General features: G+C 53.5%; 7 protein-coding genes across 7 annotated transcripts; 3 read left to right on the top strand and 4 right to left on the bottom strand.

The window, feature by feature from the left end:
* Nucleotides 1-1391: 1391 nt before the first annotated feature.
* On the top strand, nucleotides 1392-2151 carry J4E87_009533 (uncharacterized protein; the record flags this gene model as incomplete). Its single annotated transcript, XM_049381109.1, has 2 exons — nucleotides 1392-1540; nucleotides 1593-2151. The coding sequence occupies 2 exons, from the start codon at nucleotides 1392-1394 to the stop codon at nucleotides 2149-2151; spliced, it is 708 nt and encodes a 235-aa protein (XP_049229135.1).
* Nucleotides 2152-2198: 47 nt separating this feature from the next.
* On the bottom strand, nucleotides 2199-6241 carry J4E87_009534 (uncharacterized protein; the record flags this gene model as incomplete). Its single annotated transcript, XM_049381110.1, has 3 exons — nucleotides 2199-4948; nucleotides 5004-5240; nucleotides 5293-6241. 3 exons carry the CDS (start codon nucleotides 6239-6241, stop codon nucleotides 2199-2201), a joined length of 3936 nt encoding a protein of 1311 aa, XP_049229136.1.
* Nucleotides 6242-6623: 382 nt separating this feature from the next.
* J4E87_009535 (uncharacterized protein) lies at nucleotides 6624-7913 on the bottom strand (the record flags this gene model as incomplete). Its single annotated transcript, XM_049381111.1, has 1 exon — nucleotides 6624-7913. One exon carries the CDS (start codon nucleotides 7911-7913, stop codon nucleotides 6624-6626), a length of 1290 nt encoding a protein of 429 aa, XP_049229137.1.
* Nucleotides 7914-8501: 588 nt separating this feature from the next.
* J4E87_009536 (uncharacterized protein) lies at nucleotides 8502-9885 on the top strand (the record flags this gene model as incomplete). Its single annotated transcript, XM_049381112.1, has 2 exons — nucleotides 8502-9461; nucleotides 9517-9885. The coding sequence occupies 2 exons, from the start codon at nucleotides 8502-8504 to the stop codon at nucleotides 9883-9885; spliced, it is 1329 nt and encodes a 442-aa protein (XP_049229138.1).
* Nucleotides 9886-11443: 1558 nt separating this feature from the next.
* On the top strand, nucleotides 11444-15619 carry J4E87_009537 (putative NRPS-like protein biosynthetic cluster; the record flags this gene model as incomplete). Its single annotated transcript, XM_049381113.1, has 5 exons — nucleotides 11444-11882; nucleotides 11930-12224; nucleotides 12272-12978; nucleotides 13038-13365; nucleotides 13873-15619. 5 exons carry the CDS (start codon nucleotides 11444-11446, stop codon nucleotides 15617-15619), a joined length of 3516 nt encoding a protein of 1171 aa, XP_049229139.1.
* A 1637-nt stretch (nucleotides 15620-17256) lies between these two features.
* On the bottom strand, nucleotides 17257-19628 carry J4E87_009538 (uncharacterized protein; the record flags this gene model as incomplete). The annotated part of the gene is made up of 6 exons (XM_049381114.1): nucleotides 17257-17392; nucleotides 17441-18649; nucleotides 18703-19040; nucleotides 19087-19218; nucleotides 19471-19505; nucleotides 19625-19628. 6 exons carry the CDS (start codon nucleotides 19626-19628, stop codon nucleotides 17257-17259), a joined length of 1854 nt encoding a protein of 617 aa, XP_049229140.1.
* Nucleotides 19629-22863: 3235 nt separating this feature from the next.
* Nucleotides 22864-24045, bottom strand: J4E87_009539 (uncharacterized protein; the record flags this gene model as incomplete). The annotated part of the gene is made up of 4 exons (XM_049381115.1): nucleotides 22864-22935; nucleotides 22982-23319; nucleotides 23367-23667; nucleotides 23755-24045. The coding sequence occupies 4 exons, from the start codon at nucleotides 24043-24045 to the stop codon at nucleotides 22864-22866; spliced, it is 1002 nt and encodes a 333-aa protein (XP_049229141.1).
* Nucleotides 24046-26637: the final 2592 nt, after the last annotated feature.

Genomic DNA, 26637 nt, shown 5'->3' on the forward strand with positions numbered 1-26637 from the left:
GAAGACGTGTATGTTTCCGAGTCCGATGGAGACCCCGGATACTTCTGTAGCAATAGCCAAGCAGTGTAAAGCCGCGAGTCCACCAAGTTCACACACGATCTTCCGTCTCTCTCACAAACTAAGCTCTCCACACATCGCGCCAGGATGAATCTCCGGCACGAGCACACCAGACCGCTTCAAGTGACCCATCATCCTCGGTCGGACAGCCGTCGGCGTCATAGTTTTCTCTTACGACGCAGAAACAGGGCCCACTATATCGCGCCATTGTGTCTTTCTCGATGCAGGCTGTATTGCGCATCGCCTAACGTAAACACGGAGGCGATGTCACCAATGTGGGATCAGGCGCAGTACCACGATTTAGCCGTAAAGGAAAGCCTCTCCGCCCCTGCACACGCATCCCCACACTTAGCGGATCAGATAATTCTAGCGTGAAAGGCGGCGTCATGAGGCTTCATCTGATAAATTTGATGATGTGGTATCGATGCAAGCGCGGAATTGCCCGATGGAGTAGGAGTCATGCAGGGTTACGTCTTTGGCGCTGCAGATCTTTTTCATCTGATAACGGCCGATGTTCGGAGAACTACTCGCGTCCAATTACAGCAGCAATGCTCGTTGCTTGCATCGATCGACAGCGTCCACCGGCTTTAAGTGTCGTGCATCATTCGTTAGGGATGTTGCTGGTTCAATGAGAAGGGCCGGCCTGCAGTATGCACGCTGTACATACGGGATACGGTCATCCCACGCGTGAACGACACGGCAAATTCTCTTGTACGCGCTGATCGCGGCAAGAGGTGGATATGCGCGTGGCCATGGTATTTCTCGGATTTGGCGCTCTAGGCGTCATCCGGTTGTACGACGGCACATCCCTCGCCGTGGCCGGGAAGTTTCGCTAAGGACGGATCAGATAACTTTAATCGGCACATGCGAGGGGGAGGCACAGGCAGAACGGCCGGTACGCCTCAATGGAGAAGGTCTGGTTGTCGTCGGTGGCGTGAGGGTTTTTCGTGTCGTAATGTGGGTCTTGAATTCTAGTTTTGCGCCCTGTAATTTAGCGTTGTGAGGCAGGCGGTAGTGCTTCAGTGACAGCCGAGGAATTGGCACAGCTATGGTGCCCGTCCTCCAACTGCTTGGTATCAAAGTATGTTGTATGCGTGACCGACGATCTCTGAACCGCAAGGCTGGGCATCGAGAGTGGATCGTTGAATCCGGGTGGTTAATGGGCGATAATGCTACCAAGTTCATGTCTTTGGGTCGAACAGTTCGCTGCAGCTGTCAAACGTTACCAAAACCTTCTGTTTCTAAGTTTACATCTTGATTGGCAGACGATCTAGATCCTTCCCCGCTGCTCGATCATCCAAACGACACTACACTAAGTCGACGAATCGTTCAATATGGGCTTCGTAGTCCTCCCCGCTCTGGTGCCAGACATTAGCGCGGTATACGATGTGCACTTTGCGGCCTTCAAGGACAGCCCGATCACGCGCGCGCTGTTTCCTTCGGCTACCGAGAAAGATTTGACAGACTCAACTTCCGAGTTCCGGTAAGTGCCGGTCATTGAATCGCGTTGACTGTCGGACGTGTGGACTGACTAGGAGAAGACAGGCTCACACCGGCCATGTCTCGGAGTACTGGAAGACAAGTGCAACGCAATACACCCTGAAATGTGTCGACACCGACACTAACAAGATCGTTGGGATGGCGCTTTTCGATGTCTATATCACGCCTAGTGATTGGAAGAGAGGCGAGATTGGATGGCTGGAGGGCAAGGAACGTGAACGGGCCGAGGCACTTGTGAAGCCGCTTTGGGACGCGAGAGAGAAGCTGTGGCTCAATGAGAGATACGTCTACTGCCACGTCATGGCCGTGCACCCGGACTACCAACGGCGGGGCATTGGCGAGTTGCTGTTCAAGTATGAGATGGACATTTGCCGGCAGGCTGGGCTGCCCATGTACATAGAGAGCTCAAAGCAGGGCATCAAGCTTTACGAAAAGATGGGAAGCAGGAGATTGAAAGAAAAGCTGGTGCACAAGTCGGAAGACATTACTCCGGAGAAGACCAACGGCGCGAGGGAGGACCAAGAGCTTCCATTGTTCGTCTGGCTGCCGGAAGGCGCAGAAAAGAGACTACCAAAGTCTGTGGAGCTGGCGTGAAACTGCCATGGTGGAATTCGATATAAAGATACATATTACGAACAAATCTATCCAAGCATCTGATGGAGAGCGTTGACGCGGTAACTCTCACTGCGTTGCACCAGTTCTTCGTGGCGTCCTTGGTCCACAACTTTACCCGCCTCAACCAAGAAGATCACATCGGCTCTGGCGATCGTCCTCAGTCGATGAGCAATCGCGATGACGGTCACACCGTGACCCTTGACAGCCCGCTCGAGGCCTTGCTCCAAGGCCTTCTCACTCTCCGCATCCAATGCGCTCGTACTCTCGTCCAGCAGCAGCAACTTCGGCTTACGCACAAGAGCTCGAGCAATGGACAAACGTTGACGCTGGCCGCCAGATAGCTGGTTGCCCTTGGAGCCACACTCGGTATCATAGCCTTGGGGAAGATCCATGATGGTGTCGTGTATGTTCGCCAGCTTGCAGGCTTCTTGAATCTCTTCGTCGGATGGGGTGTGCCCAGGTCTCGCTCCTAATCCAATGTTGAACTTGATGCTTCCTTGGAAGAGAATGTTCTCTTGAGGTACATAGGCAATGTCATCGCGGAAGGACGCGCCGTGATGTCGAGAGATATCGAGGCCGTTGATGGAGATGCTACCGGAGGAGGGAGAGTAGAATCGTTCAAGAAGGGCCAGAACAGTGCTTTTACCTGCACCAGATGGTCCGACCAAAGCGCAGAATTGACCGGGCTGGATGGTCAAAGAAAGAGATGTCAAGACCGGCACACCAGGACGTGCTGGATACGAAAAGCCCACGTCTCGGAAGACAACCCTAGCACCACCTTGTGTGGTAGCTGGTATTGGAGATTCAGCCAGTGCCTCGATGTCGTCCTGGTTCTTCTCCGAGAGACTGGGGTCATCACGGCGACCCGCATCAGGTGTATCCTTGCCCAATTCGATTAGTCCACAAATGCGCGACATGGCACTCTTGGCCTTGGAGATCTCAGGTGCAAGCGTGAACAGCTGACCCCATAGCTGTGCGGAGACAAGCATGGCGATCAGGATGACGAAGAACTCAGTTTGGGTGTACCTGCCTTCGATGATGTTCTTGGTGCCCCACCAGTAGGCGAAAGCGTAAATGAATGTACCACAAGAGTTGGCGACGGCCAACCAGACGTTGGTCTTGAAGCTCTGCTTCACCATCTCCTTTCGTGGAGCCTTCAGCGATCGCCTGTAAGTTGAAATGATCTCTTCTTCGATGGAAAGTGCATGTACAGTCTTGATGTTGGAGACAGCTTCGATGGTAACACCGATAGAAGAGCTGAAAGCTCCAGCATGCTTTGCAGCGAATTTACCAATAGCACGCAACTGCATAAAACCGGCGCCCAAGAGAAGTGGTACGACGACGAGACAGACAATTGCGATTCTCCATGCGAGGATGTGGGAGAGGATGATGGCGGCTATGAAGTTGACAACGACGGAGAAGAGTGTGCCAATGATGGAGCCGCTGAAGCCCGCTAGCGATTGGCCATCCTTGGTGATGAATTCGAGGAGCACAGTCGGGCTTCTTGATTCAGATTCGTGCCATTGTAGCGGCTGTTGGAGTAGCGTGTGTAGAGACAGGTTGCGGACCTTGTAGATCAATCGTTCCGACAAGAGACCAAACGACGCCCAACTGGTGAAATTGGCCAGGAAGGCGACACAGGCAAGCATGAACCACATCCCAGAGAGGAGTTCACCTCTAGAACGAACGTACTCGGGCGTGTTGCATGGAGACATAGTGCCCATGATGTTACCGAACAGGAGACCCGATCCGCAGTACTGGCCACCTACTACCAGTGCTGCCAAGAAAGCCAGGATTACAAGAAGTAGGTACGGTCGCGTCAAAGGAAGCATTGTCTTCCTGATAGAGCCCGCAATGACGACACCCTTAGTGTGCTCGACAGCTTCCGCAGCATTGGCGTCGTTCGCTGGCACAGCATCGGGCTCCTGCGCACTTAGCGCCAACTTCTCATTGGTAATAGAATCGGCATCGCGGGAGTCCAGACTGGTTCTTGAGCTGGTCGCACCGTCGTCAGATTTGACGCTTTGAAGGTGAACCATGTCTGCGTATGACCCTTCCAAGTCCATGAGTTGATCGTGGGTTCCTTGTTCGATGATGTCACCCTTCTTCATGACGATGATCTTCGCTGCAGCTCTGATAGTGGACAATCGATGAGCGATCGAGATCACTGTCCGGCCGCGGGAAGCCCGTTCAATAGCAGCTTGGATGCGCTGCTCACTAGCTGAATCTAGAGCAGCGGTGGCTTCGTCGAGGATCAAGATACGAGGGTCCCGGACCAGAGCTCGGGCGAGAGCAATACGCTGCTTCTGTCCACCACTGACAAGACTGCCACTCGAGCCAACCGAGGTCGCGAACCCGAACTCCAGGCGATCGATAAAGATAGCAACATCGGCGAGGTCTGCAGCATCCTTCACAAGTTGAACGATCTCCACAACTTCAGGACCAGCCTTCTCGGCGACTTGAGCAAGATCCTGGCCGCCCCTGACGTCTTCCGCAACCTGAGCGAGGATTCCGCTCAGCAGCGTTTTCTCGAGATGGGCATGAGGCGGGCTGTTGACGAGACCGAGAGCAATGTTCTCCAAGATGGAGCGATCAAGAAGTGAAGGTTCTTGCTGGACGAGACTGATGAAACCTCGGAGAGACTTGATGTTGATGTCTTTGACATTGCGGCCGTCCAGAACTACATCGCCAGATTCGGGGTCATAGAACCGGCTGATAAGACTAGCGACTGTGGACTTGCCGCTTCCGGAAAGACCCACGATAGCAGTCAGTTTACCTGAGTTAGATGGTCAGTCTACGTACTTCCATTCCGTGCCATGTAGGTGACGTACCAGCTTCGCATGTTAAAGAAATACCGTTCAGCACGGGATGATCAGGCCTTGAACTATACGTGAACGCGACGTTGCGGAACTCAACAGTCCCATCAACATGAGTAGGCTTCTCCGCGGATGACGAGGTGTTGTCGATGGTGGGTTGAGTCTCGATATCCTTGCGCAAGCGCTCGAAAGCTGATATCGCCCCGCCAAACAACGGCAACATCGGCGCGATCTGACTGAGGACGATAGCACCTAGTATCGGAAGTTAGCATCGGAAGAACTAAACGATCGGTAAGATACTGACCATCGAGCAGAATGAATGTGACGGTGTAGATCTCTCCGATAGTCGCACTGCCTTTGCCCTCGAGAGAGTCTGCGATCCTGCGACTACCCTGCCAGTAACCTAAGGCGCTGGCCGAGAAGGCGATGAAGTAGAGCAGACCAGCCTGAACCGCAGCGGTCGTGGCCTTCTTGACACCTGCTTCACGAGCATCGCTCAGATGGCCCTCAAACTTTGCCTCGAGCCTGGCATTTGCACCCAGCGCATGCACGAGGCCTACATGACTGAGAGCTTCAGATGCGATGGCGCTAGCGGACCCAAAGCAATCGCCGACCTTGGCAGCATACTTGCCAAAAAAGTGACCGCCAACCACGGCCATGAGCAAGAATGCAGGGATTAAAGAGACGAGCATGCCAGCGATCTCGGCATTCTTGATGAAGCCAACGATGTAGGCCGTGACACAAAAGGAGAGGCAAGTCAGAGCCACGCCAACCTTTTCGCCAGTACCACTCTCGATTGACTGGATGTCGCCGTTGAGTCGAGAAGACACTTCTCCGGCCTGTAGGTTGTCAAAGAAGGCCATGTCCTGTCGCAGCAGGTTTCGGAGGTAACGGTCTCGGATGCGTTGAGCTAGGCGCTGTGATGCCAAGTTCCAGCATACAAGGTGCGTGTAGATGCAAGTGAAAGTGCCACAAGCGATGTAGACGAGCAACAGGATCTTGGGCGTGATGTTGGCTTCTTCAGACCCGTTAGAGCTACCTTCGCGGTTGTTGCATGTCGCAACATTGATCTCATCGACCAATTGACCGAAGACGATTCCGATGAGTGGGAATGGCACGCCTGCTGCAATGGCAGCTATAGCGCCCACGAAGACCAGTATCTTGTCGAGCCATGTCGGGTCTGCGTAGAAGAGGAGGTGAAGGAAACCAAAGAAACGCCTGATAGAGGCCCCAGAGGGCTTACTGAACGGCATTGAGCCTGCGAGACGTGGTTAGGAGCTCAAGAAGGAGTATCTCGCGCCGTATGCAGTGGTGAAGCTGCGCGAAGACGCCTGCATGAGGTTCACCCCCCGGGCGCTATGGCCGCGCCAGGAGGCGATGGCCAAGATCGACATGGTGCAGCAGCAGGGTCAACGGCTAGCACAGCGTGAAGAGGCATAGCGTCACGTGAAGGAGGATGCGTGGTGGAAAGTGGTGTGGGCCGGTGTGGTTCGTGTGTGGAGGCTTCAGGACGTGTCACCGAGTCACTTGCATTGGGGTCTGTGCTCAAGTTGCATCAGATTAGATAAAATTCTGCACCATCTAGCGCCTAAACCTTGGAACCCAGAACCCACAGCTGCGCACCATCATCCCGCTCTATATCCTAGCCTGGACCTGTAGTCCGGCGCCATCCCGTACTTCAGATGACCCTGTCGCTGCCTTGCGCACGATCTCGCCAGCCATCAAGGCAATGTCCTTGGCCAATGCACGTCCGCCCTCTGACTTCGAGGACACCAGCCACAGCCGGCAGCCCTCCGCGACGGCGCCACGCTTGAACTGCACTTCCTCCAGGCTCTCTCCCTTTGGCCGGCAACCCAGGATGAGCGAATCAATGCCCTGGAACAATGCTGTGTTTGCAAGCGGACTTGCTGCCGTATCCCTGATGATGAAGTCGGACTGTGAGCACGCGGCAGCAGCGTCCTTCCCAATGATGACGCGCAGTCTGAACTCGCCCTTGGACTGGACTAGCTTCTCGTACGCGCGCATGTAAATCGTCTGGATGAGCTCTGATGCTTCCGTGACAGAGGCTGGCTGCGCGCTAGTCGGTTTGGCCCAGATCGAGCAAAGCTGGGGTTGCGACGGCTTCGTGTCGTCGAGAACCGTCAGAGGGGCCAGCGATTCGTCCTCTGTCACAACGGTAATGTTTCCCAGACGCGAGCACGTCAGGAGATCGTCCAGCACCTCGGCAGTCTTTTTGCCTGAGCCAACAAGAGACACGTTGAGTCGTGGCTCATTGGCGCCGCGCAGTTCGTTACGCCTGCTGGGGTACTCGTCCATGGAGATGATCCGCTGTCCGGATAGGAAGTCAACAGTCGGTAATGGCTGCGCAGCCGGACTGCTCGCTCTTGATGGGGAGGGTGCGACAAGACTCCTCGCCCGCACCACGTATGTCTTGCCTGCGCTGTCCTTGACGGCCACCTTCCAGCTTTGCACAGCATCTGCCTCAACCTCGGGCGCTACACCAACGACTTCGCTGCCATAGCGGACTTCGTCTTTGAAGTGCTCGGCGGACCACCTCATGTAGTCTTCGAACTCTTCTCGTAAAGGGTTGAGACGATCCGAGTTTGAGAACTCGATGAGACGTTTACGAGCGAGCAGATAGTTGACATAGCTGAAAGCAGTCCTTGGGTTGCGCAGGGTCGCCAGGTCGTACATGAAGGGGCTCTCCATTCGCGTTCTCGAGATGTTGGATGTCGATCCCCATGAGAAGGATTTCTTCTGCTCGACGAAAAGCATTTTGGACGGCGTCTTAGATTCGCGATTGGCGATGGCTGTGGCGAGTTGAGCTGCGCCAAAGCCGACACAGACAACGTCGTAGTATGGCGATGAATCCGCCATGGGCGCGGCAGTCGCTGCGTCGCTTGCTCTCCTCTCGGTCGAAGTCATCTTGGAATACTGTTTGGTTGATTTGGAGCAAGTATCGATTGTGACTTTCTTGATTTGTACAGCAAGAAGGTGTTTCAGCGCTAAGAGATATAGTACTACAGCGACATAACACGATTGCACAGCTCAGGCACAATTTGCAGGCCCTGCGCACTGGCCATCATCAGGTATATCGATGCCCACGCTCGAAACAACGATGTCACCAATGGTTAGCGTCGCCGGTACAAAATGCGCGATGCATTTTCGTCCACTGACGCCGACCTGCATGGGTTTGTGGAAGCTAGACTGCGGCCCACATGGGGTGGATCAGCCACCAAATCGGAGCTTTCCTCACGCCACCTCTTGACTACAACCCTGTGACCTGTTTTCCTTGCCGGAGAATGGGTAACAAATCCACCTAAGCCTGCGTAATGCAGTGGCCTAAGCTATACCGGATATTGGGAACGACCTCGGTTAAACATTCACGCATCGTATTCCTGAGCATCTTGAGAGACTTCAAGCATCCGGGTTATAGCTTCTCGTCCATTGCTGTCGCATGCTCGACTGTATTTTCAGTTTCTTCTTCTTCATTCTCAGTTCTTGTTCATCACCATGGCGCAGCAAGCTAAGTCGGATACCGCGCAAGAACCGCTCGTTCTCAAGCTTCCTCATCCATACCTTACGGCATATACTGTCGCGAACGTGGCACCTAAAGGCCAGTCTGCTAGCTACCAAGTTCAGCTCTCTTCACAAAACGATACCGGCAAAGGGATCGCTCCACCCACAACTCTGCATAACGAGACTGTCACGTTCAGCGACGTTGGGACTTTGAGCCAAGATGCTGTACCGCCGATGGGTGATAACAGTTCTTGGGCGCGCACTCGAAGATCTCCATATGTGACAGTTACGTGGACCCAAGATCGTCCATCTGTCCCGCAGCTCTGGCTCATCGCCTACGCGTTGGTCTCGCTGCATCCCCTAGTTGAGAACTTCCGCGTGCTATTGTCAGGGAAGGACTCTCAAGCACTAGCCCAAGAGCTATACGCCACTGGTCTCTTTCATTCGCATCCCAAGGCTTCCAACGCATCGGCGCCTCATGATGGCCATCTCCTCTTCCGAGGAACATTCTGGCAGGGCGCGGCTTCTCCATTCGGTGCTCGTCCAGTCTGGGCACCGCATCTCGATGCCTCAGGCAAGCCGATCGACAGGCGATATCCTCCATTCCCATTCCAAAATGCGCCATCAACACAGTTCCCCGCTCTCCCCCGGCACACGCAGCATCCAGTTCGTGAGCCAAAGCCCGAGCCAGGCTCGATCATCTATAGCCGATGGGTTCCACATCTGAAGGAGCACTTCACGATGGTGGCTCTCGACTACACCAATGACGAGCATCTCCGCCTATTTAACAAGTGGCAAAACGACCCACGTGTCGCTGCGGGATGGAACGAAACCGGTACCCTGGATCAACACCGCGAATACCTCCGAAAGCTGCATGAGGACCCCCACGTACTCACCATGTTCGCGGCTTTCGACGACATACTATTTGCGTACTTTGAAGTTTATTGGGCGATGGTAAGTTAACATCATCTCCGATCTCGTACAACCTATGGACTAACACATGTCACAGGAGGATCACATGGGTGCTCACTACCAGTCTTCGCCTTACGACCGTGGCAGGCACTCACTCGTCGGCGACGTGCGGTTCCGAGGGCCATATCGCGTGTCTGCGTGGTGGTCTGGCCTAATGCACTACATGTTCCTCGATGAGCCGCGCACCTGGAACCTGGTCGGTGAGCCCGCAGCAACAAGTAGCACAGTGCTAGCATATGACTTCGCCCACGGCTTCCATGTTGAGAAGCTTATGGACCTTCCTCACAAGCGCAGTGCGCTGATGATGGTCAACCGGGAGAAGTTCTTCACGCTTAGTCCATTTACTTGGGACGGCGAGAAGAAAGTTCGCCCAAGCCTGGATGCAGGCGCGAAAGCGAAACTGTGATCTGGCATTATGCGCTCCTTTCTCGATACCACGTAGCTATACCGACTTTCCATTAATGTAAATACCACATGTCCATCTTCGACTCAATGCGTGAGCCATTTCCCTTTCCGATCACGTCGGAACTAGCTTCCGTCCCCAAGTACCGCAACCCGGGTTTCGCCTGGAGACGGCCGGCAACATTGTGATGTGCATTAGACAGCTTCCGCATCGCTTTTCACAAGCAAACTTACACCGTTGTACGAACATACATTCATCCGGCCGTTCGTATATCCCACACTAACCGACGACACGCACGTCACATATGACATGACCTCACGCCCCGTCCAGCCAATAACGACCGTCTCACCCCGGTCTGCTCCGCTGCAGCCCGCGGATCTGATAATTAGCCGCAATGTTTTTATCTGATCCGTCGGTGCATAGCGCTCAAGCCAGTGCGCACCGCGAGTGGACGGCGCGGCATGTCTTCGACCGCATTTTCCACGGCGCTCGGATGACGGTCACTTTGTGGAGATGTGGTGTGGATGCAACACGTAACGGCACTGCAGCGACACGACAGGACAGACCCCGGCTACATTCTCGAACTGGTAGATCGCTACGCGATGGTGGATGTGGATGAAAAATTATCAGATGCACCGGCATGACACCAGGGCGCGCCTGATGGGGCAGGCCAGTAAATTATCTGATCCGCTGTAGGCTATTGCCCAGCCGGATACAAGGCGCTAGAGCATCCTTCCCACTCTCCACATTGATGCGGCACACCATCCCATGCCGGACGCCTTACTCGTACTTTCCATCTGATAAAAATTTCTTTTTGATCTAATAAAAATTTGCTTTGCATCAATGCGCCTTTTACGAGGAAGGGCCCACCGATGTCGCAGCGCCAGGATATTGCCATAGCCTGCCTTAATCTTATCAGATCAAGATCGAGCGCCCGACCCTTGTCGGTCTACTACCCCGACAATGGTGGCTTCGCCGCTTGCTGTCATCGGTCCCAACATGCAATGGAAACGAACTACACTCACGGGGGCGATGCGACTTCGAGCGACGATCTTTGCCTGCTGTGAGTAAGGAAAATTCTGCCCATCACTTAATGGTGCCTTGTTAGCCTGGCTGCGGCGTTGCGTCCGGAAGGAGCAGGGCTGAGCGAGAGGCCGGCGATGGCGTGGGTAGTCGATCGAAACGTGAGTGATGGCCCACAGACGTGTCGTTTCGAGGGCTCCGGAGACGGCGCGTTTCGAGGGCGAGATGGGTTGCCCTGTTTGTGTTCTTAGATCCGAGCCATCGGCGAAGCACCGTCATTGAGCTGTTGTTATCGCTGAGTGCTATGGCCGAAGTTGCTACTTCGAAGGTTCATCGCCGAGTGATTGATTGCCTTTGGGTGTTGTTGTATACTATTGCTTCTTTATCGTTTTCTTTCTACGCCTTCCATCAGCTTAGTCGCCAGCTTATACCCACCGTTGCGAACTCTTCGTTTTGAGGTAGCATTCGGATCGCTTTCCGCATTCGACCATAGTACTTCGACAGGTTGCCTGCGAGGGAACGACATACACACATCGAAATGGGGGAGATATACGACCAATCGCGGAATGACGCATTACAGCGTCTGAACCAAACACTACTTCAAATCGACCCTTACATCCTACCTCCATATCCCAACCTCTCGATCGTCGCAGGGCCATTGGATCCACCACTACTCCAACTAACACTCTCGCAACTACTCCAGCAGCAGGTCGAGTGCTACCCAGACAATGAAGCCGTCGTCATACCTTGGACAGGTGCGCGGTGGACGTACAAGAAGTTATGGGAAGAGTCAAGTTTGCTCGCAAGAGCTTTACTGAAAGAGGGAGTGCGACCGAGAGATAGAATAGGAATCATGAGCGGAAATTGCGAGAAGTACATTGCACTTTTCTTTGCTTGTGCGAGGGTTGGGGGTATCTGCGTTACGCTCAACAACACGTATACGGCGACGGAGATGGAGTATGCGCTGAAGCATACCAGTAAGTTAACTTGACGTATGACATGAAGGAAATACTGACAATAGTAGAATGCAGAATACTGTTTACTACACCTACGATCGCACGCTTCGACAATAGACCACTGCTGGAGAAGCTCAGTCAAGACGATATCAGCTCCACACTACCGGACCTCAAGACCGTGTGCCTGATACGCGGCCAACACGATAGCTTCATCTCCTACTCTTCCCTTATCGAAGAAGCCCAATACATCCCGGAGCATATCCTAGACATCTTTGACGGCATAATAAGTCCCTACGATGTCGCGAACCTGCAGTTCACGAGCGGTAGTACTGGCAACCCGAAGGCTGCCATGTTGACACACCAGTAAGTCAGCCCACTCCATTAGATGATACTCTGCTGACGTTGTGCAGCAATCTCATCAACAACTCCCGCTTCATCGGCGACCGCATGGACCTCACACCGAACGATACCCTCTGCTGCCCACCACCTCTCTTCCACTGCTTCGGTCTCACCCTCGGTCTCCTCGCTTGCCTCACACACGGTGCGAAGATTGTCTTCCCAGCCGAACAGTTCGACCCAGTTGCCTGTATGCAGGCTATCGACGCGGAACGCTGCACAGCTCTCCACGGTGTACCAGCTATGATGGAATCTATAATGGACGTGCCGCGGCCGGAAGGCTGGACGAGCGATCTGAGGACAGGCATCGTGGCAGGAAGTCCGGTGCCGAAGTGGTTGATGGAGCGCATGGTCAACGAACTCAACATGTCGGACTTCACGTCCTCGTATGGGCTCACCGAGGCCAGTCCGACGGTGTTCAACGCACACACGACTGACTCTCTGCATGCGCGGTTGACTACTGTCGGAACGGTGTTACCACATGCGCGCGTCAAGATCGTCGACCATCAGGATCGCGTCGTGCCGATCGGCGTCAGAGGCGAACTCTGCGTCGCTGGATACCAAGTCTGCCGCGGGTACTGGGAGAATGCTGAGAAGACGGCGGAGCTCATCGTTCGCGACGAGTATGGCGAGCCTTGGCTTCATACTGGTGATGAGGCGGTTCTCGACGTGGATGGTTATTGCACCATCACCGGTCGGTTCAAGGATATCATCATCCGAGGTATGTGTCTCCCTTCCGTCAACACAACCATTGAAGCCTGCGTACTAATGAGATGTTAGGAGGCGAAAACATCTACCCTCTCGAAATCGAAGAACGTCTCGTCGCACACCCATCCATCGCCCGCGCAATCGTTGTCGGCGTCTCACATCCCCGCTACGTCGAAGTGCCCGCTGCCTTCCTCCTCCACGAGCCCAACACGGATAAACCAGATTTGGCTGAGGTGCAGGGCTGGGTACGGAAAGTGCTGGGCAGGCATAAGGCGCCTGTGCATATCTTCTGGCTGGGGGAGGATTGTGATGCCGAAGTACCGTTGACAGGCAGTGGTAAAATCAAGAAGTTCGTGTTGAAGGATGTTGCGGAGGGTTTGTTGAAGCCCGCGGAGGGGAGGTAAGCACTATGTCACGTGCTGACGTGCCGCGGATGAAATTTAGCGTGTCATGCTTTCGCGCAAACATCATTGTTCTTATCGCGACTTCATCATCGTCTTCGCGCAATTGTTTCCTTCCACTTGTATACACGTTACCGACTTCCTGAACTATCTTATACCTCTTGCTCAGGCTCTTTCCCCCGCTGACAAGCGTTCCTGTCGTCCACAACTTGACGCTCCACGGAGTCGCACAATCGACGTCATGTCGTCGTCAAAGCTACACCATTGCCAATGCTTTGTTTTGGCTCACGCGACGCACTGGACCAATGATGCGCGAGCTATTACATGAACCCGTCATGATAATTGACTGTTTGGGCATATACAACACCATGTACCTCCACGTGCAGCTCCTACGCTCCTTTCACCTGCCGTTAAGACATGTCGCTGTCTGCCCCTCGTCTCTTCCGTACCTCTCTCCTTCGAAACACCGCACGAATATCCTCCATACGTCTAGCTTCATATAGCAGACTCGCGCCCCGCCTACAGCAAGCACCGAAATACGCTTTCGCAGGACAACAAGCGAACATGGCGACCATGAGCGGCGACGCGCCAGTAGCTACGGCCAAGACTTCGAGCCCACAGCACTTCATGTATACAAGCGGAGAGACGGACCCTGTGTGGATTCACCACCTGCCGTACAAGAGCATCCCCAAGTTCCCCAAGCTTGACAAGGACCTCGAGACGGACGTCTGCATTGTCGGCGCCGGCATCTCTGGTGTCTCAGTTGCCTATGAGCTCGTCACTCGTGGCCTGAACGTTGTCTTGATCGAAGGCCGAGAGGTACTTTCAGGTGAAACTGGACGTACCAGCGGTCATCTCGCCAACGACCTAGACGACGGCTATACTGCGATTGCGAAGAAGCACGGGGACAAGGGCGCAAAGGCGGCCGCCGAGTCACATACCTGGGCGCTTAACCGCGTCGGTGAGATCTCCAAGCAGCTGGGCATCGAGTGCGAGTACCGCCATCTTCCCGGCTACGACTTCTCGCAATACCCCAAAGACTCAAAAGACCATGCGAGCGACATCAAGACTCTCATCGAGGACGGCGACAAGGCGAAGGCGCTCGGTATCCCCACGGAATACAAGGAAGGGTTCAAGCTCAAGGGTTGGGAGGGCAGCATTGACCAAAGCGATGCCGTCATCTACCCGCAGCAGGCGACGTTTCATCCCACCAAGTACGTCGTCGGTGTGCTCGACTTTCTCAAGCAGCAGTCCAACTTCTCGTGCTACACCAACACTCGATGCATCGACGTGCAGGAGAAGGGCGTAGAGATCATGGGCATGGGCCACAAGGATGTCTACGTCAAGACAGCCGACGGAAACACCATCAAGTGTGCCGATGCTGTCGAGGCTACCTGTGTCCCGCTTCAGAAGCTCTCTGTCATCGCCGAGGAGGAGTACTTCCGCACCTACTGCATTGCTATTCGCGTACCCAAGGGTTCAGTCGAAGACGCCCTAATCTACGATTCGGCCGAAATCTACAAGTACATACGTCTCACCGAGTGTGACGAGAAGGATGACTACATGGTCGTGGGTGGAGGCGACCACAAAGTTGGCCAAGCCGATACCGTCGCGCCCTTCAAGGAGCTTGAAGAATGGACACGCGTCCGCTTTCCACAAGCAACCACAATCGATTACAAGTGGAGTGGTCAGGTCTTCGAGCCCGTCGACCACATGGCGTTTATCGGCAAGAACCAAGGAAACAAGCACATCTACATCATCACCGGTGACTCTGGCAACGGTCTGACCCACGGCGTCCTCGCCGGAAAGCTCATCGCAGACTCCATCACCGAACAACCTAACTCCTGGATCTCCGCCTACGACCCCAAGCGTCTAGCTTCCATCGCAAAGTCAGCAACCAGTATGATCAGCCACGACCTCCAGATCAACGCCCAGTACAAGCGCTTCGCTCAGTCTGATATCAAAGACATCGAAGACCTTGTACCGGGCGAGGGCGGTGTTCTCAACACCAACCCCACCAACCCGCTCGCTGTGTACAAGGATGAGGGTGGCCAGGTTCATAAGTTCTCCGCCCTGTGCCCGCATCTGAAGGGTGTGGTGTGCTGGAATACTACGGAGAAGAGCTGGGATTGCCCGGTTCATGGCAGCAGGTTTAGCAAGGATGGTGTGCAGCTTTGTGGGCCGGCGAAGATGGGCCTCGGGCCTGCGAATGAGAGTGGTGAGAAGATGCAGCAGCAGGCTATCAAGGGTTGAGTGGTCGATGCGAGTGGTCTCAGGTGGCAAGCACGGTAAAGTTACTTCATGTGTCGAAGAAATTATTCCAAAGTATCAGCATGTTGTTGCGTCATGGTGTCTGCTATGTAGCCTGATATGAACACAAGCACAAGTACAGGTCTCGCAGAATGCTCTTTGTGTCAAACCTCTGCGGAGGCGCTTATAGCTTCGAAGAAGACAGCAAGCCACTACAATCACCTCGCAAACTTGCACCTGCCTCTTACCATCATGACAGAAAATATCATATCCTCTTTCACTGCCCTTTCACGCTCACCTCCACCCAATCTACCACAATCACATACGTCATACCAATAACAACGCGCACTCTCACTTACACACAACATCCCATATACTCAAAATATTCTATTCGAATCTTACCCTACCGTCCCCGATCACCACCTCCACACTCGCTCGCTCTTGCAGTCCAGTCGCGCCCGCGCACCCAAAAATGGCAACACCAAACCGCAACCGCGGGCGCAGCTTCCAACGCGTCGACCGCGCACAAAGCATCCTCTCCGACTCCCAAGCCTCCTTCCACACACCGCGTCCCACGCCCCCACCGCGACCCCCGCGAAGCGGCCGCGGCGTACGCGCCAACAGCACCGTCAGCGATGCGCCTTCCTTGCTCGAACAAGACACGCCTGGCAAAGCAGCAAAGAAAGAAGCAGCAGCCGCAAGATTATCCGCACACTACCACTTCGCGCCCACAGTCCCGAATCCGTTTGCAGGGACGCTGGAGGCGAGTTTGGATGCGATACAAGCCTGGGGGAGAGTTCACAGCAACCTTGGGACAAAAGGACTGCATCCGCTCATCGACACTTTACTCCGGCCTGTGGACAACAAGACAAACTGGCCTGCTCTATTCAGTGCGCTTGAAGACAGGCCTGCAGGTCGTTTCCGGTATCTGTGCGAGGAGCTACTTTTCCTGGTCACGCGGACGTTGTTGCCGGAGGGGATTGTGCAGAATAGGGCGCTTATGGCTAGGCTTTATGATAGGAAGAAACAGCTTGCTATGCGGTTGGTGCTGAGGTATGATATGTTGCGCGAGTGGAAGATGGAACATGGGGCGACGGGTCGCGAGATGCCTGTTGCGGTTGCTTCGGTGCCGCCGACGGGAATACCTGCACCGGATCCAGTCCCAGCGACTTTCCCTACCAGGTTTCCGCACAGAAGGGCGCGGCTGCCTAATATCATTGCGACGGTTATTGCGGCGCCGCCGGGAGGGTATGGGACGCATGGTGTGATAGCGAGGATGAGGCATCATGTTACGGCTTTGGACGATTATCTGCTGTTGACCGATGAAGAGGTGGCGGGGTTGAGTGGCATCGCGCTGCTGGAGAGGGTGTGGCAGGTTCTACTGCATTGGCAGTGGTTGAGGCAAAATGATGAGATGCTGGAGGAGATGGAGGTGCATGGGTGGGAGGAGTTGGAGGGCAAGGCGGATGAGTCGGAGTGGATTGCTGATGATGTGAAGAAGAGTGCGCAACCTGGGAGTAAGAGAATGAGAGAGAAGGAAGATGAGTAAGGGTCGAGAATTGCAGGTGATTGCAGGCTGAGAGCTATGAGTAGGGAAGGTGCTGCCAGGAAGACTTGCAGATAAAGAGGTGCGCTGCGCACTACAAAGCGCCCAGTCGGTGGACGCTGCTGTTCTTGCTCCAGCGACGGAACGTCTTGCCTTTCCACCAAAAGAGAATACCGAACGAGCACCAGAGCGTAACAAGAGCCGCGTTCGTCATAATGGGCGAGATAAATCTACTACAGTTAGCAATGCTTTTTCAAGATCAGATTTACGCGTCTTACCCAACCTCTTCACTCCACGGTGTGATGAATTTGCCAAACCCGTAGCCCCAAAGATTCTTGTTGACGGTGATGGCGACGAATAACGAGCCTGCAACGGGCTTGTAGGAGTCAACAGCATATGTACTGACAATGCCTGGCAGCGCTGCAACCTGTATACCAGCGCATGTGTAGCCAATGACGATGATAGCTTCCCAAGGCCACTTGCGCTCATAGCCTATCGCCACGACGATGTTACCGATAAACATGATGACGACATATGGTATCATAGCTGGCAACCGCATCTCTGGTTCACGAATACCATTGTTCTTCCTGGTGCTCCTTGCAGACACCCAATCGCTGAGCGGACCAGCAGTGAAGAGTCCGATGAACGCTCCCGCCATGATGGCGAAGTTGGTAAAGCCGACCGTCATGGGCTTCATGTTGTAGGGAGGCAGGGCGAGGACTTGGCTTTGTGTAAGGTTGATGGTGAGGAAGCTGGAGCATGACCAACTGACGACGAAAGCGGCGAATTCGACAATGGGGAAAGCGAACAGTTTCCAGGGAATCCAAAGGTCGAGGAAGATGGAACGAAACGGGTGGGCGTTTGGTTGGAAGATCTTCCACTGCCATTTGCCAGGTTTGCCGCGGCCAAGGAAGGGGTCTCGCTGAGCTGTCTCGGACATCTCTAGGCCGGCCGTGTTGGGCAGGACGGAGTTAGCTGTGTTGATGTGCTGGATTGGATTTGTCTCTTTCTCGCTATCGGAGTGATTGATGTCTTCCTGGGTAGTTGCTCGCGTCTTCTCTTCTAGTGAACTGGGTTTCTTCTGCCCTAAGTGCTCGGGCAAGGCGCGCTTGAACCTTGTTTCTGGGAACATAAAGACCACCATCAAGAATGAAAGGCCGAGGATGCCTGTATTGAGCCACCAGAAGCTGCGCCAGCCGACCGTCTCAGTCATCGATCCAGACACGATGGGACCGACCATCAGCGAGCCCATGTAGACTACCCAGTAAAGAGTGTTCCACTTCCCACGGTCGTGCAAGAAGAAGATGTCGGCGATGATCTCGGGCATGATGGTCTCGGCCGGTCCAGCACCGATGCCATTGAGAATGCACGCGCCCATGAACGAATTGTAGGAATTGGCCTTGGCGCGCCATATCGAGGTACCGAAGTTGATGAGTTGGGATGCGAGATACACCGGGCGACGACCGAACGATGTGCTAATTGGAACCCTAGCATTACCCATTAGTATCTGGCCCCTGTATCTTGGTCTGATGCTACTCACCAGATGAAGTTGCTAAATCCCAGTACCAAGATGCAAACACCAGTGAATTGGACTGCTCCGGCCAGATCGGTGTTGAAAGCTTCGATCAGTGCCGGAAACATTGGTGCTAGAGCCAATGGACCAAATCCTTGTGTGAACGTGGCCATTGATGCCGCCATGATGCATGCCATCTTCCAACCGGTACTCCAATTAAGAGGATCGTTGGGATCATCGCTGGGTTGTGGAACGAGGACTTGGCGGTGCGCTCCTTTGACGAAATGGTGTGAGCCTACATCTGCCATGACCTCCGTGCCGGGAAGGATCTCTGTGTGCAGCTCGGCTTCGAGCTGCCGGCGTTCCTGCATCTCTTAGCACTGGGCGGCATCAATCGTCTTGACCACTTACATCTTCGTTATAGTCGTGTGCCTCCATCGTGATCAAAGCAACTGATGTGCGAGAGACGATGATTGTGCTCAGACCAAGGATATAGCGAGGTACTTGTATCGCGTATTGTACGAGCAGGCGCACTTCGCGGGCCTATTCTGACTCAATCTGGAATGTCGGTGCTATTGCGATTCGACTTCGAAAACCAGCCGGAGTGCAAGTCAGACGTGGCTTGCCATGGAGCGCGTGAAGATATCGGCAGGATAGCACCGTGAGCACCTCTCGTGATCCGGCAATTGTAGTCGGAGCAGAATCCAAGACAAAAGGTTACTAAAATGTGTAGACAACGGCCGGTCGATCCTCTGCTGAGCGTCTGGGTACTTATCGCCCATCCTGATTTCCAACAGCCAGGTTCTCCGCATCTTCCACACGTGAAGGACCTGCGTGCCGTCTCATCGTTCATAGCACATCATCTACGGCATATATCAGCGCGCGCTGTCCAGTCATGAGCCTTGAGCACGTATTAGCCTCTGTTTAGCCCCGGTACGCCGATACATACCCATGTTCGCAGCGCTGAAATCTCGACCCAGGTTCCGGGATCGAGCGGCAGCGGATGAAGTGGGCGGCAAATGTCTTGCGAGCACGCTCAGCCACGCTGCGCGAGTTCACGCGAGGGTTAAGCTGACCGCACGGGGATTTGATCGAAAGAGTGATGGTTTGGTGATCGTGAGTGAGGTTTGACGACTTGTGTAACTGCCGAGCCACGCTAGTTTGCGCTACGTCACTAGTGCGATGCGGGGAAAATAAGGGGAAGCCGCCACGAGAAGACTAGAACGCCGAGCTTACGACACCAGCATCGACGGTCCAACATCACGACAGGGAGCTCCTGCTGTTCTACTGATAATATCTTCGTTGTGTCTAGCCTATCGCGCAACCTCACTACGCCTCAGGCTTCAGCGGCGCGGGTCGTAAAGAGCATGTTTGTCTCCAGGTATCCCAGTCCTTCTACCGCCTATCCCTCTAAGTATTCTGTGCCTCAATCTTCGCATACGAACCGATCGTGTACTTTGGGGTCGTAATTCATGCGGCCTGTAGGCCATGGGAACTCGAAGTTAGCTATCTCGCCGTAGGCAGGCGGACCGAATTCCTTCCACCAGTGGCACGGGCGCTTGCAGAAGCACACAGGAGGACTGCAAGAGATGGTCAGAACACACATCGGCAACAACAGTCTCAAGCTGGAGGGAAACAAGACTTACAAAGGTCGCCGCAAGTAATCTGACATGATTGTCAGCCTTTCAGCGGAAAGGTCGTGAAGCGTACCATTGCGCTCATCATGCAGTATTGCCTCCCACTTAGTACGTGTGCTGAGTTTCACATGTCCGGACATAGTTACGGATGGTATCTGTCGAAGGTCTTCCAGCGCCAGTGTGAAGAACCAATCCAGTAGTGTCTTCTGACAGGAGATCAGGTCAGTAGGATGGCTCGGCAACGACCGAACCCAAGGGTCGTGGGAGAAAAATTGATCTTCGTTACCTACCCTCTCTATCCATCGGGGGAGAGAAACCTGGAAATGCAAATGGAGGCGAGCTAGCGTCGGGATCCTCCCAAAGACTCGAATCAAAGCTTGACCTGGCCACTCCACTTGGCGTTGGTCATCATAGCCCAGAAACCTGAAGTAAATGGAGTTTGGAAAACCGAGAGAGATGTGACGGAGCCATTTGCCTTGCAAACTAGGCAACACCTCTATGAGCGTCCAGGGATCCCGAAAATGCGGCACAGTCGATGTCACGGTAAACTTGCGGAACTCGGCTCTTACCTGCTTACAGATGTACTGTATGTTGGTGTTGATCGACGCCCAAGGTCGTTCATTTCCGATGGGATCGAGAGAGTACTGAGAAGTCCGTGCGAATGCCATACAGCGGTTAGTGTACGCTGTATACGTTGCCTGGCCGAAGATTCTCAACGGACTTCTTAACGGGTGTTCATGGTATCCTAGCTTTTTGTGAGGCCATATGTAAAGCCCAAGAAGCTGTCTGTATATCATCGAGCGAAGTTCGAAAGGCAAGTCCAACAACCTAAAAGGGCGGCCATTCGCCTGCCACCAGCACTGTTGGCTGTTGTCAACAGCACGTGGAGGTAGTGTCGCGAGCTTTGCCGTGAGCCAGTTTCCGAATGAAACCCATTGATATGAGAGCCCAATCTCTACGTCGCTCAATAAGGTTGCTACTGGACCGCATGTAAGAACCAATGAGGGTCGTCGGCGTATCTGTAATGCATTTGTCTTGCCAAGTTCCCCAGATGTATGGCGCGCGAAGAAGGTTCCGTCTTGAAGCGACTCCAAGGACATGTCGGCGATCGAGGTCTTCCTCCATACATCGAAGTCGATCTTGCGCAACTCGAGGAGACGGTCCTGTAACATACGGTAGTCAACGAGCTGAGAGTCGTGTCAGCCTGGTATTCGAGTAACGTTCACGTCGCACGTACAAGCCCGGTCTCGTTGCTAAAGCCCTTACATTTGCACCGAACCTCAACCCAATCACGTAGAGGACGCCAGTTACGGCGCCCGCGGACCTGGACACATGCTAGAGGAGATATGTCTGCTATGTCTGACTTGTTCGACAGCGATAGATCATAGCGTATCTTGACGCGAGGGGTTCCTGGGCTTGTACCAACGAAGCTATAGTAGCCGGAAGAAACTTGTTGGATCTTTCGCGGAGACACCTTGAGCCCGGCCGTTTTCGCGTGGAATGTGGCGCATCCGCGGCGCTTCTCGGCAATGTACTCGTTGATCGTGGCAGAGATCAAGTCCTTGGATTGTCAGTGTTGCCACACAATAACCTTGTATGATACGAACTTACTGCTTCTTCGACCACATTAGAAGCTTCCTGACGACTCGAGTGTTGTGACATTTTGCCGCTGGGTATAGGGGTTGAGTACAAAGCGACTGGTCATAGTTCTTGAAGAAGTGTGATGGACAGAGGTTTTATATACGCAGGCGCAAAAATTGAGGAGTGTATGGCCCTTAGGCAGCAATCTGCGTGAAGGATTAGGGTCTACCTCATTAAGTTAGTGTGTCGAAGCTTACTGGAGACCCAACAAAGGTAAATCTGGGAGCGGAACTGGGAACTTGTAGTCGCTTGTCGGCGAGATGATCGTATGTTTCATAAAGCGCGTTGCGAGATTACGAATTGTCGGCTGCGAGTACGACAGATAGGCAGGACATCTACATCGCATTCGTATTGTCTGAACGTGTTCATTCAAAGACATTGTAGGCTACATAGTAGACGATGGTCAACTTGCGCCAGGGCCAGACTCGGTCCAAAGCTCCGTACCTATCACATGCTGTCATAGGTATCATACCTTCTCAGTACCAGGAAGACTCCACAATCGCACCTTCTCCTTCCTCAGCTAGGAACCCTTTTCCACCACCGGCGGGAATTCGTGGAGCAAAATCGCCAGGTACCCACATCACGGGCGCGAAACTCACCCCATGAAACTTCCTCATGCTGCAGGAGTCGAGTTCGTCAATGAGACACTTCGTATCCTGACAGACATGTCCATATACGCAGTCTGCACGATGGCAATCACCGCCCATCGCGCAAGGGTTCCTCTTTGTCATATATCTAACCACCTTGTAGATCTGGCTACTAATTTCAGAGTGATCAAAAGAACAGTCGCTACCAAAGCGGCATTTTCCTTTCCCGAGGTGGAACAATCTGCAAGGCGGGGCGGCGCCACTTCCGAATTTCTCTGCGTATGCTTGTCTATCGGCGATAGAAGGAAGCCCCATATGGTAGTCTAGACGATGCCCAGCTTCGTTGACGGGTACATGGCCACGTTTTGCGTCTCGAAGATACGGAAGTCGGAGTTCTTGACGATGCGCATCCGTAGTATCGTTCGGCGTAGTAGGTTCAACGTCGCAATCATAGTGAGTGTCGACGTAGGAGAGATCGTGTGACTCGTTTTTGCAAGAAGCGTCAACGCTGAGCAGTTTCTCTACGAAGCGCTTGCGCATAGAGTGCGATGTGAGCGAAGAGAACGGGTCTTTTCCTGCGGGCTTATCGAAGATATTCGGGATGCTGATAAAATCGCACGGCAGAGGAACGAACTTGGCCCCCGCGCCCATCCCGTCGCCCTGGACTAGCGTGACCTTTTTGGAAGATGTGCGCAACATCGCGAGGTATACGGGTCGTCTCCAAGCAGCGAGGAAGATGTGCTTGCAATTTGGATCGTATCGAGCTGTTTCGAAGGCATCTAATATGGTTAGGGAAGATAGTCCGAGATGATCAAGTGTTACTCACTAGAGACTTTGAGCTCTACCGTAGCTTCATCTTGAACGCCGATGAAGTCGAAGTCGGCGTCAATCGAGGAGAATTGAACAGCAAATTGCTGAAGCGGGCGAAGTAGATCATTCTCTAACTTGGACGAGTTGGCATATAGGCGCACAATCAGTCGAGACGCCCCGAGTGCTGCAACCGCGGATATACCGATCAAGTAATTCTTAATTGCTTTCTGAAGACGACTCTTGATGTTAAATGGCTTGACTCTTTCGAACTCGGAGTAGATGTGCTCGGAGGACTCGTGGTAGACATCGTTACAGAACTGAGTGTAGAGTTAGCAGTTGATGATGTAAAAGTGCTCGTCATGTTGAGATGTACTCCAACACTCAAACACGTCCTAGACGGCTACATTGTCATCTGCTTCTTTATCTTGCAACGTAGATCGTCGTGTATCCATCTGACTTAGGCTCTGGATAATGGGTACAAGGGAACAGCTTACCGGATGACTATGCGCATCAATCAGCACCAGTACGTGAGCATCGCCGCGTGAGTGGAACTTGGTGACAGTCTGCTCCAACTCCACCGCAGCCTCTTGGAGCGACGTCTTGGATCTTTCGTGAGGATCTTCGTGGGTCGATATGCTATCAGCGAGGCTACGCAGTCGCGCCGCCAGCTCAGCGACCTTCTCGGGGCTCGCCATGGTGTTGAGAAGATGAGAGAGAAGCCTCTGGGGCTGGAAATTTCTATATTGGCGTCTTTGAGATCCCTGTCAAAGCGCGTCGCTCCTCATCTTCACCATTCACCGCGCCAAGGCGGTGAGCGTGCGGCGATCGACCGATTAGGAAGTCAACATAACAGACGCGACAAAGACGCTCGAAATGATCGCAGTTGAAAGCGGTAGAAGCAGATGGAAGCAATGGTAAAGAGAAGTAACGCAAGAAGTGGACCTGTCGACCGATGAGACTGTGTAGCAAATTTTAAGGCATTATGAAAGGTCAATAGTGGTCGAAGACAAGGCCTTAACGGCCGCAGCGCAACGTCGGAAGCACTGCATATCTTGACGCAGTGCTAATGCTACCTCCAGTACCAAGACCTAAGTATCGGCCATCGTAGCTGAGCGGCTTCTCTTCGCATGCTTGATTTGAATATCTCTTTCTCCCTTTCTCGGCAAAACGAATAGCTTTCCAGCAAGCATATGCAATGAAGCACCGTTAGCGGCCCGTGGACCCTGGGAGTATCTGCGTCTACCAAGTGGGCAACATGGCGAGAGAGAACGGTCCTCAAAGATTTCCATAAAATGCAACGAGATGGCGTGAGGATGTATCTGTTGAAGCGCAACGGAGAGAACTACCCGGGCGGTCGGCATCACCAGCGCTCTAAGATGATGATCAATGATGTCATCACCCTTTCCTTTTCCCACAATCCCAGCCACACCGATCCGTGTGGCTGTTCCTGTTTCACCATCCACATCAACAACATTAGAGTACCCTCTTTGATAGCATACTAGACTCTTCGCGCCACGCTTCTATATACTCGCATCAGTCTGCCCGCGTGGGCGGAATACTTGCCCCAGCTCCTCTAGGCCAGCGTAGCACGCTCTTATGGCGAGAGCAGCCACCTGCTCACTACGCGCGAGTGCACACATCAATAACGATTGCCAACTCGTTTGCGATCATCGTACGATTTTTCGGAAGCAAGGCAACTGCTTAGTGTCACTGCTAAGTAGCCCTTGAACGTCTCGCTACGCCGTTTGATGCTATCGGTATCGCCATCGGCTCTGCTGCGTTGCGACAGGCGCTGCTTCAACAGACCCAGAACAGTCAAAGGCTATAAGAAGGTTGATAGAACAAACATCCCGTTCAAGATACTGCTTGGTCCAGTTTTTGCGAGATTACTGGTGGTAAGTGTGCGAGCCTCGTTTTATTGTGGTCTAGTGCCTACGAAAGCATCACCCAGGAAGAAACCTTGGAAGTCTCCCGAGGTCATTTCACCATCTGGAGCACTCTTACCCACTTTGGTTCCTTTCGGTCTAACGCAACCATTGCGAATTTCTGCATCGATAATACTCGTGTAGGGGCTGTCAGGCTGAGTGGCGTCTGCCTGCAGAACGTCTCCTACGCTCAAGTGCGCACACAAGAATGTGGCTGAGTTGGCCGTATGGAGTAAGCTTGCGGAACCGGAACTCCCGAGAACGGATATCAAGCGCAGATTCTTGTCTGCAACCTCATGAATACCCTGCGACTTGCCCAAAACACTGAGCCATTCGGCATGGAGATACAAGGTTGCTTGTGTGTGTACTAGCCGAGATTGGCACACTAGGGCTTCATAGGTCAGCATGCAGTCAACCCCCCGGGGCGCGCTTGAATGACTCCACATTTCGCGAACGCAGTCCATTCCATGCGTCATGTTGGCGCGGATGTCACCACTTCCGTAGTCCACTCCTTCCTTTCTTGAATAGCACTGACTATCCTACTGCGTAACATGAATACCTGGTCCTCAAATGTAGAAGACGATTCGACTGTCGGTACTGTATCGCTTGGTATGGTGGTTATTGATGAGATCCACCTACCAACACGATCGCCTTTGATTGACGTAGCGGGGGGCTCGGGAGCCTACGGTATGTATCTTACACATGTGGTGCTTCCAGAACGCTGATAGACTTACGATAAACAGCAACGCTTGGGAGCCGCCTGTTCAAGACCCCTGCGCGATCGAAGACGGTGGGCTGTCTGGCTCTTGTGGGCTACGACTTTCCAGATGCCGTGCGAGAACAGCTACAGGCATGGCAGACGACTCTGCACATAAAGGTCTCGCAGGACAGGCTGAGCACCAGAGGGCTTCTTGAGTACGAAGATGATACATTTGGACGTATGTGACTGCCTTGTTCCAGTGGTAGACTTTTGGAGCTTACGATCGCCTAGCGAAGAAGTTCCGCTACACTGTGGAGCCGTTGAAGCCATCACCAACCGATCTGATAGATACGAATCTACTTGGCTCGGAAGCATTCCATCTACTTGCACCGCCCGAGATTGTCGAAACACAGATTCCAGAATTGATAAAGCTTCGCATGCAGCACGGGTTCAAAAGCCGGCCATTCATAGTGTGGGAACCATTTCCAGCAGCTTGCACCACCCAGAACCGACCTTCAATCCTGGAAGCCTGCAGACTGGTGGATGTATTTTCGCCCAATCACTTAGAAATGTATACCATGTTCGAGGATTCACCCTGCGAAGGCTTTCAGCCTGGCCGACTGGAAACATACGCACTAGAGTTCAGCAAGGCAATCGGACCG

Source organism: Alternaria ethzedia (genome assembly GCF_023757985.1).
Source record: "Alternaria ethzedia strain BMP 0044 chromosome Unknown scaffold_36, whole genome shotgun sequence".
Taxonomy (NCBI): domain Eukaryota; kingdom Fungi; phylum Ascomycota; class Dothideomycetes; order Pleosporales; family Pleosporaceae; genus Alternaria; species Alternaria ethzedia.